Source organism: Rattus rattus, chromosome 18 (assembly GCF_011064425.1).
Source record: "Rattus rattus isolate New Zealand chromosome 18, Rrattus_CSIRO_v1, whole genome shotgun sequence".
NCBI lineage: Eukaryota > Metazoa > Chordata > Mammalia > Rodentia > Muridae > Rattus > Rattus rattus.
The window spans coordinates 18,065,161-18,078,454 of NC_046171.1; the positions used below are offsets into that span (position 1 = coordinate 18,065,161).

At 40.8% G+C, this 13,294-nt stretch overlaps 1 protein-coding gene across 1 annotated transcript in view; it reads right to left on the reverse strand.

The window, feature by feature from the left end:
* Positions 1-1,643: 1,643 nt before the first annotated feature.
* Positions 1,644-13,294, reverse strand: part of Tmem26 (transmembrane protein 26) — a 44,126-nt gene continuing 32,475 nt past the window's right edge. The window contains exons 5-6 of the mRNA XM_032888831.1: positions 6,440-6,516; positions 1,644-3,505 (exon numbers count right to left, since the gene is read on the reverse strand). Of these exons, the coding sequence (XP_032744722.1) occupies positions 3,087-3,505; positions 6,440-6,516 (496 nt within the window). The 3' untranslated portion in view covers positions 1,644-3,086. The remainder of the gene's footprint in view (positions 3,506-6,439; positions 6,517-13,294) is intronic.

Here is a 13,294-nt window from a genome sequence, read left to right on the forward strand (position 1 = left end):
GCAACGGCTCCAGCAACTACAAGTGCAGCCCCCTCATGTTAGGGGGAGGCTTGGCAAGCCCTGTGGCTAGCAACAGAGGATGGAGTCTTTGTCCTACGTGATTAAGCTATCTCACTAGAATGTAAGCAAGTCTCAAGACTCTGACGTAAGGCAGATGACTGCTATTCTGTTCCGTTTATGACAAACGCTTGGATGTCTAAAAACATTACAAGGTGCACGAGCCTAGAATACAAACATACAGTTTTACAGGGTAAAAGAGCAGTAATAATTATAAACAGCCAACAGAGTATATTTTTAGCATTTCATCAGAGATAAAACCTAGACTAAGCAAACAGACATTTTTTTCCTATGATCAAAGCAGCCAGCATAGGGAAATGGAAACACTGCCGTTGAGTTAAACGCCGTCTTTAGCAGATTTTCCTGGAAGCGCCTTGAAGACCGTGTGTCTATTTTTGACCATCCATTAATTACCAAGCCGGTCCTGGGTGCTCTCTGACTTCCCGGCATTCTAAGTTAAGCCAGATTTTGGACAGGCCTGAGGAAGAAGGCTAATTACCAAATACTTTATTGAAACCCAAGAAAGACTTTCATGAAACCAAGCCAAGCCTCAGATTTGAAAGCACTTAAAATTATTCCTGCAACAGTCATACTACTTGATGGTTTATTTTTGGAGGCTCAGTATTTGTTTTTCAGCGGGACGAAAATCACAAAAAAAAAATATGTTGTGAGCAATCAGGAAGTAAGGAGTGGCGCATATGTGTTATAGAAACACATATATATCTTAGGAAAATATATATGTCATAGGAGCACATATATGTCATGGGGGCACATATAAGTCATAGGTACACATGTATGTCATAGGAGCACATATATGTTATAGGGGTACATAGATGTTTATAGGGACAAATATGTCATTGGGACACATGTATGTCATAGGGGCACATATATGTCATAGGGACACATGTATGTCATGGGAGCACAGGTATGTCATAGGAGCACATATATATCATAGGAGCACATATATGTTATAGGGGCACATATATGTCATTGGGACACATGTATGTCATAGGGGCATGTGTATGTCATGGGGCACATGTATGTTATGGGGGCACATGTATGTTATGGGGGCACATATATGACATGTATTCAACACAAAGCATCCTGAACAGTTAGTGGTGGCTGAAGCAGTTTGAGAAGTAGTATTGCTTTTTCTTGTTTGCATCCCATTACTGACTTTTTTATTATAAAATAGTTTTATTACTTTTAATAAATCTCTCTGTGGGTGAGTGCACACATACATGAATGCAGTTATTTCTCACGGAGGCTAGAAGCAGCCGCCAAAGCTGGAGCTACAAGTGGTTGTAAAACCCGTGGAGTAGATGGGGACAAATTCTGATCCTCTGCAAGAGCAATTCATGCTCTTAACCATGGGACATGTTCCTGAGTGTCATTGCCAAGAACTTTGAATAATGCATCTTTAAAAGTTGTCACATTCTTCACTTACATAAATACAATCTTGACCTTAGCTTGCATACACCAATTATGAAAAATTACTAATGCATTCCATTTGTTTGCTGAACATTTTACAACCATGACAGTATTAAAACAAAAAGAAGTAGAAATGACTAGAAAGACAGTGGTGGTTTTGTATAAAATAGAATTTGTTTATAAAACTTGTTATCAAACATGTTGGATAAATACTATACCAGAAATTCATAGGTTTGAAAAACATAATTGTCCCAACTGATTGTCTAATGGTCATCTTCAATCTAGGAAGTTTGATGAATAAATGTCTTTCTGGGGATTCTAGTATGGCTTGACTGGTGCCTTTAACTCTAACACTGCAATTTTAGAGCTGTTTCATAGATCTAAAATAACGTAAGTCACATTTTTACCATGTATTTCAAAGGAAGAGCCACTTTCAAAGGCTTGGAGTCATTTCCACCTAGAACGTACAGCACTGTGGAAGAGAAAAACTATTCCATTCATGGAAAATGAAGCCACCATGATTCCCCAGGGTGGCCTGTAGCAACTCTCTACATTCATGGAGGCATAGGATTGGCACCACCTTCCACCAACTTGTTCCTGAAACCGAGCTGGGGCCAGTGATGGCATTTCCCTGGCCCCACACCAATCTCTGTTACTGTCGTTGCTTCTGCAGCAGCTGCTGGCAGCGACCAGAAACCATGGTAATACTAAGGGCCTCAGACTCCTTCATCACGGCATGCTACTGCTCCTTGGACTCCGATCACATGATTCACCTTGACAATGAGGAAAAGGGTAGCCAAGCATTTAAATACCAACGGTCCTGTAAATTGTACTAGGTGGAAAGTGTGACTTGCAGGTGTCTCACTGATATCTCCTAGCTATGAAGTTGGTAGAAACCAAGTGACTTGCTGTAAACTTTGTGCTACCCAAGCCCAAAGCCATCACGATGCTCTAAGAACACATGAACCATGACAGAATGGCACCTTGGTCCAAGAAAATGGGATTCCTGTAAAGGCCTGTGCAGCTACCACAGCTATTTTTCTCCATAGAGGAAGCTGAGCCATGCTAGTTCCCGGATTCCAGCCCATGGCAAGTTGATTTTAAGAGCATTTTCCTCTCCTTTGCTCAGAATTCACTGAGTATACTTTTTTTTAATGTCAGAGGGACATTGCAGAAAGCCTCAGATGGGAGAGTGACAGTCTAGCCAGTCAAAAGTTTCTGTACTATTAGGCAGCCAGGGAGAACAAGAGATAGGGAAGTTTGTGGCAAATGTCTGCCTTAAGTCATTGGAGGGTTGCTATGATGTCCGGCCTACAACTTTTCAAGCAATTCATTAAGAACCAATCACTCAGAATGGTTCCCAGAGAAGTGTAATGTCCACTATCGAAGCAGAAGATTATAGTGACAGCCACTTGTCAAAGTTCCTTCCACTCAGATGAAAAAATAGAGCAGTACCTTGACTTTGAGACAAGATCATCTTTTTCGTGTTGATTCCTTAAAAAAAAATGTTGTACGCAAACATGGGGCGGGGGTAAGAAGAGAAACAGTCTACAAGAAGGGAGGAGTCAAGCCTTGCCGCTGCATGTTAGAAACAGTAACTAAGGCGTTGTCGGGTAAGACTCCTCAGAGGTGACCGGTGAGGTTCGCAAAGGCAGAGCCTCCGGGGAGGTGTCCTCCCATTCACTGGGCCCACTCTCAGAAGGCTGGTCTGGGCCACTGTGCTCCGTTTTGGGACTTTCTGGATGATCTTGCATGAAATCACGGGTAGCCATGATCAAAGCCACAAGGCGGTAGAAGTGCAGAGCCATCACCAGGGAATTCTTCACAGCAAAGAACACCAACATGTGGTTGATCACTTTGAAGTAGATCATCAGGACGAGGCGCACCACAAGGAAGGGGCCATCTTGGATGAAGAAGCTAAGGCCAATGGCCCATAGATCCGCACTGTACTGGCACAGGAAAACCCTAAGGAAGCCCCTGGCTTTCACTGAGGCGGGGCATACCAGTTTCAACTGGACTGGAAAAAAAAATGGAAGAAACAACGGTTAGCATTTTGAAATGCAAAACGGAGGGGCATGTGACAGTCGTTGGGGTGGTCTGGTTGTGAAGGAGGGAGTTCGGTTTAGTGTAGAGGAACAGGAGACATTTCTCCACCTCAGCCTCACCCTGCTAACGTGGTTCCATCCACTTTAAAGATTTAGCATCCATCTTCCAGCCTCCCTGTAGGGAATGATCCATTAAAGAGACTGTAGAGAGAGAGGTGTAAAGGAAATTGCGCTTACGTGCGTGCGTGCGTGCGTGCGTGCGTGCGTGCGTGCGTGCGTGTGTGTGTTTGGTAGTTTGCTATAGAAAGCTGTGCTCAGGGCCTCAAGTCAGGGAGCCTGACATTTCCCTTGACTCCCTTGTTCTCTAACATTGAGATATTGGCCATGTTATAAAACCTCCAGGCGTTTTAGTTTCTTCCTTGAAAGCCCCCGATAGCATGAATCCTAAGGGGTCTACTCATTGGCTTGTTTTCCGGTTAGGATAACATCTTGTCTCCCTTTCTGTTCAGCTTCTTCCTTCATTCTTCCTCTTGGGGGAGGCAGGTGAGTGGTTTTCTTGACTGGTAAATGCAGCATATGAACGGCAGAGTTCCCAGCACAGACCATTCCAGATGCTTTTTCTCTACATTGTCCCTAAGTACTGCTTCACTCAACCTCGTGGGCCAATTCTGCTGCGAAAACTCAAGTGCTTAGAATTCAAATTCAAATTAACTCACGCTTAAACATATTTTTCTGATGTTGGTGACGGTGCGTGTATGTGTGCAAACCCGAATAAAAGCCATTATTTTATTTGGTCCTAATTCCTTCTGCCTTTGTCTCCCAGTTTATGAGACTGAGCTTAATTGCATAGGGTATTTTTCCCCCGGTTGAACAAAAGGAGAGTCCATCAACAGATGAGACTTTTGTTTTAATTTCCAAGATGTAAATTTAATTCAGGGTCAAGGGTAGAAAGTAATCCTTTTTGTAAGAATAAAGCCTCCCATTTGGAGTTGCCCAACAAAGGATGTCTCAATCCAGCAATATCGTGCAAATATCATGAAAGAGCTTTGATATGGGTGAACGCAGTGTACTGCTTGTTAGAGAGTACAATAGCGGGTTTAGTCAGAAGCGACATTTGGTCTTTGTTTTTCAAACAGCTGCAGAGAATTGTCACCTCTGCACATTTGCAACAATTCTTTTTTTGAATACAAACTTTCTTAGCAAGTCTGTAAGCCACAAGATAGGAGGAGGCGAGTGGATGACAGTGAAAGACAAACATAAGGTCAGTTAGTGTCATTCCTATGAAGCCATGCTCAGGAAATTCCTCCTGGCAGACCCCCTAAGGGTAATACTATTCAATATCTAAAGGATGGAGTCTATCAGAGTGACAGCTGGCTGGCTTCTGGCTGGATAACAGATACTGTGGTACCTCCTAAAGCCTACCTCTGCAAGTCGTTTGCATATATTTATTTTCGACTATTAATCTGTAATTGGATTGTATTTTTCTTTCCTTTTTTCTTTCTTTCCTTTTCTTTTCTTCTTGAGAAAGGATCTCAGTATGTAGCTGTGGCTAGCCTGGAACTCACAAAGTAGACCAGGCTGGCTTCTAACTCAGAGATCTATTTGCCCCTTTCTTCAAAGAATACATTGCCATAACCAAACTGTGTTTCGTTTCTTTGTTCACTTTTGTTCTTTGTTTGTTTGTTTGGTTTCCTAACTTGAAAAAAGTCAGGCGACTACCTACCTATCCAGGAAAACATTTTATACAAGAAACTGGGTACTTAAGACCTCGAATGTTCTCAAGACCTATATGTCTATTAATGTGGATGCCAAAACGTATTTATTCTGACTTATCTTCACCCTGAAGCCATCAGAGAGAATGTCCCAAAGAATAAAATAGACTAAGGAAAAGAATTATAAAAGTCTGGGGCGTCTCAAGAGTAAAGCACCAAGGAGAGGAATTCCTGAATCACTTCTCTAACATGCCAATGAGTTAGGGCTCAATTCCTAGCTGACACCAATCAATAGAATGCTTTATGATTGTAAAATGGCTCTGTATCTTTGCTGTCCACCATGGGAGCCACATAGGGCAAAGGAGCGGGTAAAACATGGCCGGTGTCGCTGAAGAGATGTTCCTTTAGTTTGACATAATGCAAACCCATCCAGCTGTGTGTGGCTGGTGGGTACCATACTGTAGGACAAAACTGCGGCTGTAAAAAAAATCACTAATAAGGAAGGCCAGCCCAACAGTTTGCTTCTTGTCAACCCTTAAAGATTTATGTACTTGATAAAGTTAAAGCAAGAGCTGCCATGAAAGGAAATCTTAATTCCCTATGCTGGGGCTAGAAATTGTTCCTCTTACATTGCATGTGGGTCTCAAAATGTGATTGGCTCAACGTATGGAGACTACACATTGCCAGGTCGCTAAGCACTCACTGAGTTACTGAGTGATGAATTGCTCGGTCATCCCATTTCACAGATGGAAAAATTGAGGCACCTATATCTCAATAGAAGTATTAACTGGGTTGAGTATAAAGCAGGGTAGTTAACTGCTCAAGTGTTTAGTATTATTAATTTTTTTGGGGGGGGGTCTTTCTGGAAACTGAATTCTCTGTAGAGCAGGCTGACTTCAAACTTGCTGTGTAGGCAAGGATGTGTGTGAACCCCTGCTCCTCCTGCTTTTGCCATCGTAGCATTAAAGTTACCTGTCATCATACCTGGCTACACTCATGTATCTTAAGTTTACCCCACACCAACATGAGTCTACACTTGGATTTCCTGAGTATCAACCTTCTTCCTAAGTTGGAGCAGAGCCATCACTAGGCTATCGAAACACCACCTCACTCCCCTTCCCCCTTTGTGCTAGTATAGTTTCTATGTAAGAGTCAAGATTTTCTATTTATTTGCACAGACAGGAAGACATTTACCTGCCAGGTCAAGGGGAAACTGGAGCATGCTCCAAGTCCACACCACAAGAATTCCCGAGACCAGTGTAGGGTTATTTCTAGAAGACAATAGCATTGAAAATTAGCAATTAACCACACGACCGCGTGCAGACAAGAGAGGTAATAAATCACAGCTTGTTAGGAACTAAATAAAGATTTTTGTGAGTCGGCAAATATCTCCTGTTATAACAAATGCATTTAAAAAAAAAAACATGGTAATGGAACCATACAAAAGATTGGGTCTTTGGCTGCATAGCACGTTTGAGACCAGCACGGTCTATCCATGATCTATTCTTTAAAAACAACAACAACAACAATAATCATAATAAACAAAAATGAAAATAGAGCCCACTATGCAGTATTTTTCTCTAATTTGATGACACCTTAGAAAAATCACAGGATGGAAATGCTATCAGAAACAATTCAATACAGACATATATTCAAACTCCCAGTTTCAGTAATGATCTCTTGGAAATGCTAATGATAGCCCCAAGACTCCAAGACTCCATTGAAAAGACAATCCAGGAGGCTGGAGGGATGGCCCAGTGGTTAGGATCACCTGCTGCTTTGCCGTTGCAGAGGGTCTGTTTGGGTGTGCAGCATCCCAGGGGCAGCTTAAAACCATCTTCAATCCCAGTCCACAGAGCTCTGACCTCTAGTACCAGATACACGTATTAACATAGACGAACACGTATACACACAGTTAAAAAATAAATAAAATTTACAAAGAGACAACTCAAAAGGGCAAGCTGATGCTTATCTACCCAAAGCTCAACATAGTAAAGGGAAACCACACTTAGGAAGGAAAATGGCAGTGATAATTTTAGTAAATAATGACTTGCCACAGAGTCCGGACTAAAAGGCAAAGTGTGTGTGTGTGTGTGTGTGTGTGTGTGTGTGTGTGTGTGTGTATCTATGTATGTGTGGTATGTTGTGTGTGCATCTGTCTCTGTGTGTGATATATGTATGTGTGTGTAGTGTGCGTAGTGTGTGTGTGTATCTGTGTGTGTATTTGTGTATCTATGTATGTGTGGTATGGTGTGTGTATGTGTCTCTGTGTGTGATATATGTATGTGTGTGTAGTGTGCGTAGTGTGTGTGTGTGTGTATTTGTGTATCTATGTATGTGTAGTATGGTGTGTGTATGTGTCTCTGTGTGTGATATATGTATGTGTGTGTAGTGTGCGTAGTGTGTGTGTGTGTTTGTGTATCTGTGTATGTGTGGTATATGCGTGTATGGTATGTGTATGTGTATGCATGTGTCTGTGTGTGTAGGATATGTATGTGTGGTATGGAGTGTGTGCATCTGTCTGTGTGTATAGTGTGTGCATGTCTGAGTGTGGTGTGTGTGTCTGTGTCTCTGTGCAATACATATATATATTATATATATGTATATATATAATATATATATATGGTGTGTGTGTGTGTGTGTGTGTGTTATTATATTCTCAATTCCTAGAACAATACCTGGGAATGATAGGTATTCAGAATATATTTATAGAAAATCTTAATTGGACATACAAAAGAAAGATCTGTGTTTAAAGAAGCTCCCAAATATCACAGACCCAGAAAAACAATCTGGAAAGGTAGCTTCAGAAAAAAAGAGAAGTTGCATAAATGCAAAGGTACGGATGAACAAACAAACAGGCACGCATACCAAGACTGCATAATATAACAACAGATTTTTTTTTATTCCAACTTTTCCCAAGTAGGAGTTTTACCTAGAGAGGGCCAGAGACTCCCCAAAGTGTGATGGAGAGAAAACTAGACGAGGTGATTTCAGGGCTGTCTCTAAATGCTTCAAGTGTGGAGACCTTGAGAAATTAGAGCTGAGTTTGTGAAGGACACTTCTAAGCTGTCATCATCTGCCTCAGCAGTCGATCTGGAGAAGGGGCTGGTGACAGAAATTAAAAAGTTTCCACCTTCAAAGTGAAGCAGGATTCCAAAGGACGGAAGGCAAGTTACCATTAACACCTACTTAGGTTATATAAGGGAGTCATCAGAAGGTATCTGCGAGGCCTCAGAAAAGATGATAATTACCAGAGTCCTGTGGGTTAGCCAAGAATAACTGCTCTCAAATGAGCTTATTTTGTCTTTATTTCAAAAGAAAAAATTGGCATGGGGTTACCAGACTGATAATGCTATAAATCGGTAATAGACGTTCAGATCTAGATAAGCCTCCCTCAAACATCTCCCACGGTATCCTATTAACAAAATTAAGAAATATTGCGAGCGAGTGTGCCTAGGTGGATTTCAGAATGAGCAAATGAGTCCCTAAATGGAACGCTTGAACTGATCGCCACAGGCTCTGTCCTGGACTCCGCTCCCCTGTGTGTGTGATCAATGACCTTGTTGATGGCGCTGATGGAGGTTTCTCATGGGCATGCAGTACATGGATACAGAAAAAAAACCCTGTCGTGAGCCCAAAATGATGTGACTGAATAACCTAAATTAGGGTGAGGCAGGAGAGAAAATATCCCTTTCCCCAGGAGCGGTGAGTGGCTTCTCCCTTGATATCTAATTATGCACCTGTGGCGGGACATGATTTACGGCTTTCCAGAGTCAAATGCAAGCACAGGTCAGTTTGCAAGAAATGTAAAATCGAATTTTAAGTGGAAGTCCCTTGAGAATGCAGACTAAACCACTTCTTTACCTGTCAGTGTCTGTACAGGGCAAACCTTCCATTTCTAACTTATATTTTATATGGTTTCTATGATTATACTTAATCCTCTAGCAACTCAACGAAGAAGGCATCTGTATTTTCATGTCTGATCAAGAAGGAAACTAAGACACAGTAAGTCAGAGAAGTATGTCCAAATAGATTTTCCTAAAAGAATAACATTTTGGGTTCGGTCCCCAGCTCCGAAAAAAAGAAAAAAGAAAAAAAAAATAGCTGAATCTTTAGCATCTATCCTCTTAAAAGAGTGACCGCCACACCCCTCTCTCTCTCTCTCTCTCTCTCTCTCTCTCTCTCTCTCTCTCTCTTTCTCTCTCTCTCTGTGTGTGTGCATATTTGTATGTGTGTATGTAGATTCCCATGGAAGCCACAGGGGGGCAGCAGAGCCACGGGAACTAGAGTCACAGCTGCCTGACTTTGGTGCTAGGAACAGACCTCAAGTCCTAATGTAGAGCAGTACACACTCTTAACTGCTGAGCCATCACTCCAGCCCACATCAAGTCTTTAAACTAATATCAATAGTTAATTTCCTCCTGGTTGTGACAAAACAAAGAGCCAAAGTAAATTTAGGCAATAAGGATTTATCTTGGCTCAAGGTTTGAGTGATGTCACCTTTAATGGCCGGACAGGCATTCTGCAAGTAGGAAGCAGATAGAAATTATTGTAGGCACTCTGCCATATTCTCTCTCTCTCTCTCTCTCTCTCTCTCTCTCACACACACACACACACACACACACACACACACACACACACACACACACACACACACACACACACACACACACACACACACACACACTTTCCCATTCATTCTGGTCCCCTGGAACCCTGTGTACAAACTAAATAATTCACCAAAGACTGTACTGTGCCACCCACATTCAGACTAAGTCTTCCTTTCTCAGTCAAATCTGTTCAAAAATTCCCTCATCGATATTCCCAGATGTGTCTCTAAAGCCCATCAAGTTGATAATGCAAAACAGACATCACACCAGCATCCTGGTGCCCTTCCCAAGGATTAAATGGTAAGTTTTAGTCCTATCGTATTTTAGAATGTTCAGCATGCATTGGAAGTATGTTCCATGCTTCATGTTTGAGGGAAGGAATTTATAACTTGCGCAAAAGGACAGAACCTATCATTGCCAGGAAACTAAGAACAATGTTAGGTAGGGAAGAGATCGAGGAGCTAAATGTTTATTCCCCCTTGTGCTGAAAGGGATCCAGTGAGGGGAGATAAAATAACCCCCTGTCCTGTAAGTTCGGAGCAAAAGCTCAGCCTCAAAGGATTTTAGACGCATCTATCATTCCTAAAAATATCGCCTAAAGACAGAAAACATCACTTCCGGGGCAGATAGCCTCTGTTAGGATTAATCCCAAAGAGCTTGCAAGAAAATGGTTGATATTTTAGAGAGGATTTCTGAAATAAATGCGAGGAGGGTTTTTCTAAAATGGTCACTTTTGAAATTTCTTGTAATCTCAAACTTCAATAGTGCAGCCAAAAACATTTGTCTGTAATATGGTGGCGTGTAGTGGCAGTACACGGTCTGGTTCCTCGGGATGCAAACAGCAGCTCCATTACCCTCAGAAGAGCAGAATAAAAAGCTTTCATGCTAGACTGATGCTTATAGGTTACATTGTAACTACTTCTCCTTTAACATCTGCATAAACTGACACTTATTGGCCACAATGCATCCACTTCCCATTTAACATCTGCAGGTTTTTTTGTTTTGTTTTTGTTTTTTGGGTGTTTTTTTTGTTTTGTTTTGTTTGTTTTGTTTGTTTACTCCTCTGTACCCTGAGGCTGACAATCACAATAGCTACTGGATTTCACAGGATTGTTTAAGTGTATTATTTGACTGTGAATATATATCTTGATACAGGACCTGACCCAGGCTGTGTCTGGGGAAGGAGAGCCAATGCACTTTAGTTACTTTTATTTTATCATATATAGTCCTGAGACTGTATTAGAAATAAATGTTTTCATTATATGATAATCAGGACAGTGTCTGCCGCAGTATGAATGCAAACATTAAATAACTTATTAACTTAGAACAATTCCAGGTACACATCTTGTCAAATAAGCCATAATTAACTGTTATTGACATTATTTTATGCTATGCTCTGTCTAAAAGTCTTTGTGTTTCAATTCCACGTTTAAATTATATCAAGATAAATTCTAGACTTCCCTTAGACCTGAACACGTCCACGTATACCTATTAATTTTCTCTATTAGTTACTGTTTCCTTTGCTGTCACAAACGTGACAAGAGGAAGGAAATGAGGGTTGATTCAGGCTCTCTGTTTAAGGGCGTGGTCCACCATCTTGCAGCATCACAGAGGCTGGAGCAGGACATGACGGGTTACATTGTATCCACAGTCAGGATGCAGACGGAGATGAATTCTAGTTCTCTGCTCAACTGTCCACCTTTTCTTTTTTGTTATTCAGTCTCAGAACCCAGCCTAGGACACAGTGCCACCACTATCTCCACTCAGAGAAGACATTCTCTCTTCTGTTAATCCTCTCTGGAAGGACCCTCAAAGACAAACCCAGAGATGCAGCTCTTAGGTGGTTTCAAATTCCATCGAGTTGATAAAGTCAAGGTGAAAATTCATGGACATCGATGGCAGAGTTTTCCAGATGCACCATCCACTCACTAAGTATGGAAGAATGTGAATGCTAATAAGTAAAATTATCAAAAAAATGACCTTGGAAAGGTACCTCTGAAAGAAATCTTAAGAAGAATAAAGAATTATTAGTGAAGAGAGTGACCCCTAGAAGGGTAATGTTGGAAAATAAATATGCTACTGATCTGAAGTGGAAGGCAAGAATCACTAAGGATCTCACTACCACCATTGTAAGCCAGTCAGCCTTTCAGAATATTACCCATACAATAGGCTCCATATCCACAGGATCCACAGTTTATATAATAATATAATTACATCTAGATTATATATTATCTGATTATATAGTACATATTACACATGAAGTATAATTATATAACGTAATTATATAATAATCTAGATGATTGCACACGACTGTATCTACAGTCAGAGAACAGAGATAGGCGAATACTCAGCTTGTCTCATTTCTTTTTGTCCTTTTCTGGGTACTGTCAGATCTCAGCAAAGGAAATGCTTCCATCTACAATCAGGATGAGTCTTCCCAGAGGGACAATTAAAAAAGATTCAGAAGTAAAGTTTCGAGGAGAGAGGAGTCGGGGAGAAGGAGAAGCTGGATCCTTTTTTTCTTTATATTAAAAGTGAAGATGAATTACTAAATTTGATGGATCATCCCAACCAACTAGTAGGTTTCAATTAAAAACAAGAAGTGACAGGGGCTTTTCTTTGTATAGGACCCAGATTGATTCCTGGATCATGGAGACTGCAACACTGTCTGTACTGCTACACCCAGGGGACCTCAATATTGTCTCCTGGCCAAGTGGATAAAGATTTAGAAGTAAAATTTCTGAAAGTGGCACCTTTTTTCTGCATGCAAGATGAAACATCCATGGATTCACAAAAATAAATAGTTAAAAATAAAAATAAAGTGACAGGGGTCTGGCTGCTTTCCATAAAATATTCTGGCATCATGGAGAATGACGACAGTCTGATTATTTTCTTAAAATAATATTTTCATAATATTTAATATTTTAAATATCTTAAATTAATATCTTAAATTAATATTTTCATAGAATTAATATCTTAAATTAATATTTTCATAGAATTTTTTTAGTATAAAAGAGATCATCTGTGAATAGGATTCATGGACATTTGAAAATGTAGCAAACATATTGAGACAATAAAGGAGAGAAAGCACAAAGGTTTTGGGGGAAAAAAAGATTTCACTGAGAAAATTGTAGAGAGATTGAGCCCAGGAGAAACTCAGGAAGGGTCTTTGCTGCAACTGTCAAATGTTCTGAGATATAGTAACAGTGCTGGAACACACTTTTCCTTTTTTAATAAATAACCTGTGTTCAGAAATCACAGAGTGCGTTCCCAAAGGTGATGAACTATTTCTCCCGAATCTGCTCAATTTAGACTCATGAAGGTTTGACAGAGAAACTCCAGCTAATGGAAAGGTCAACAGATGCCTCTCCCCCTTAACAAATATGGGTTATATTAGACACGCTGTCAAAAATCACTACCCATGCCGTGGAAATGAAGC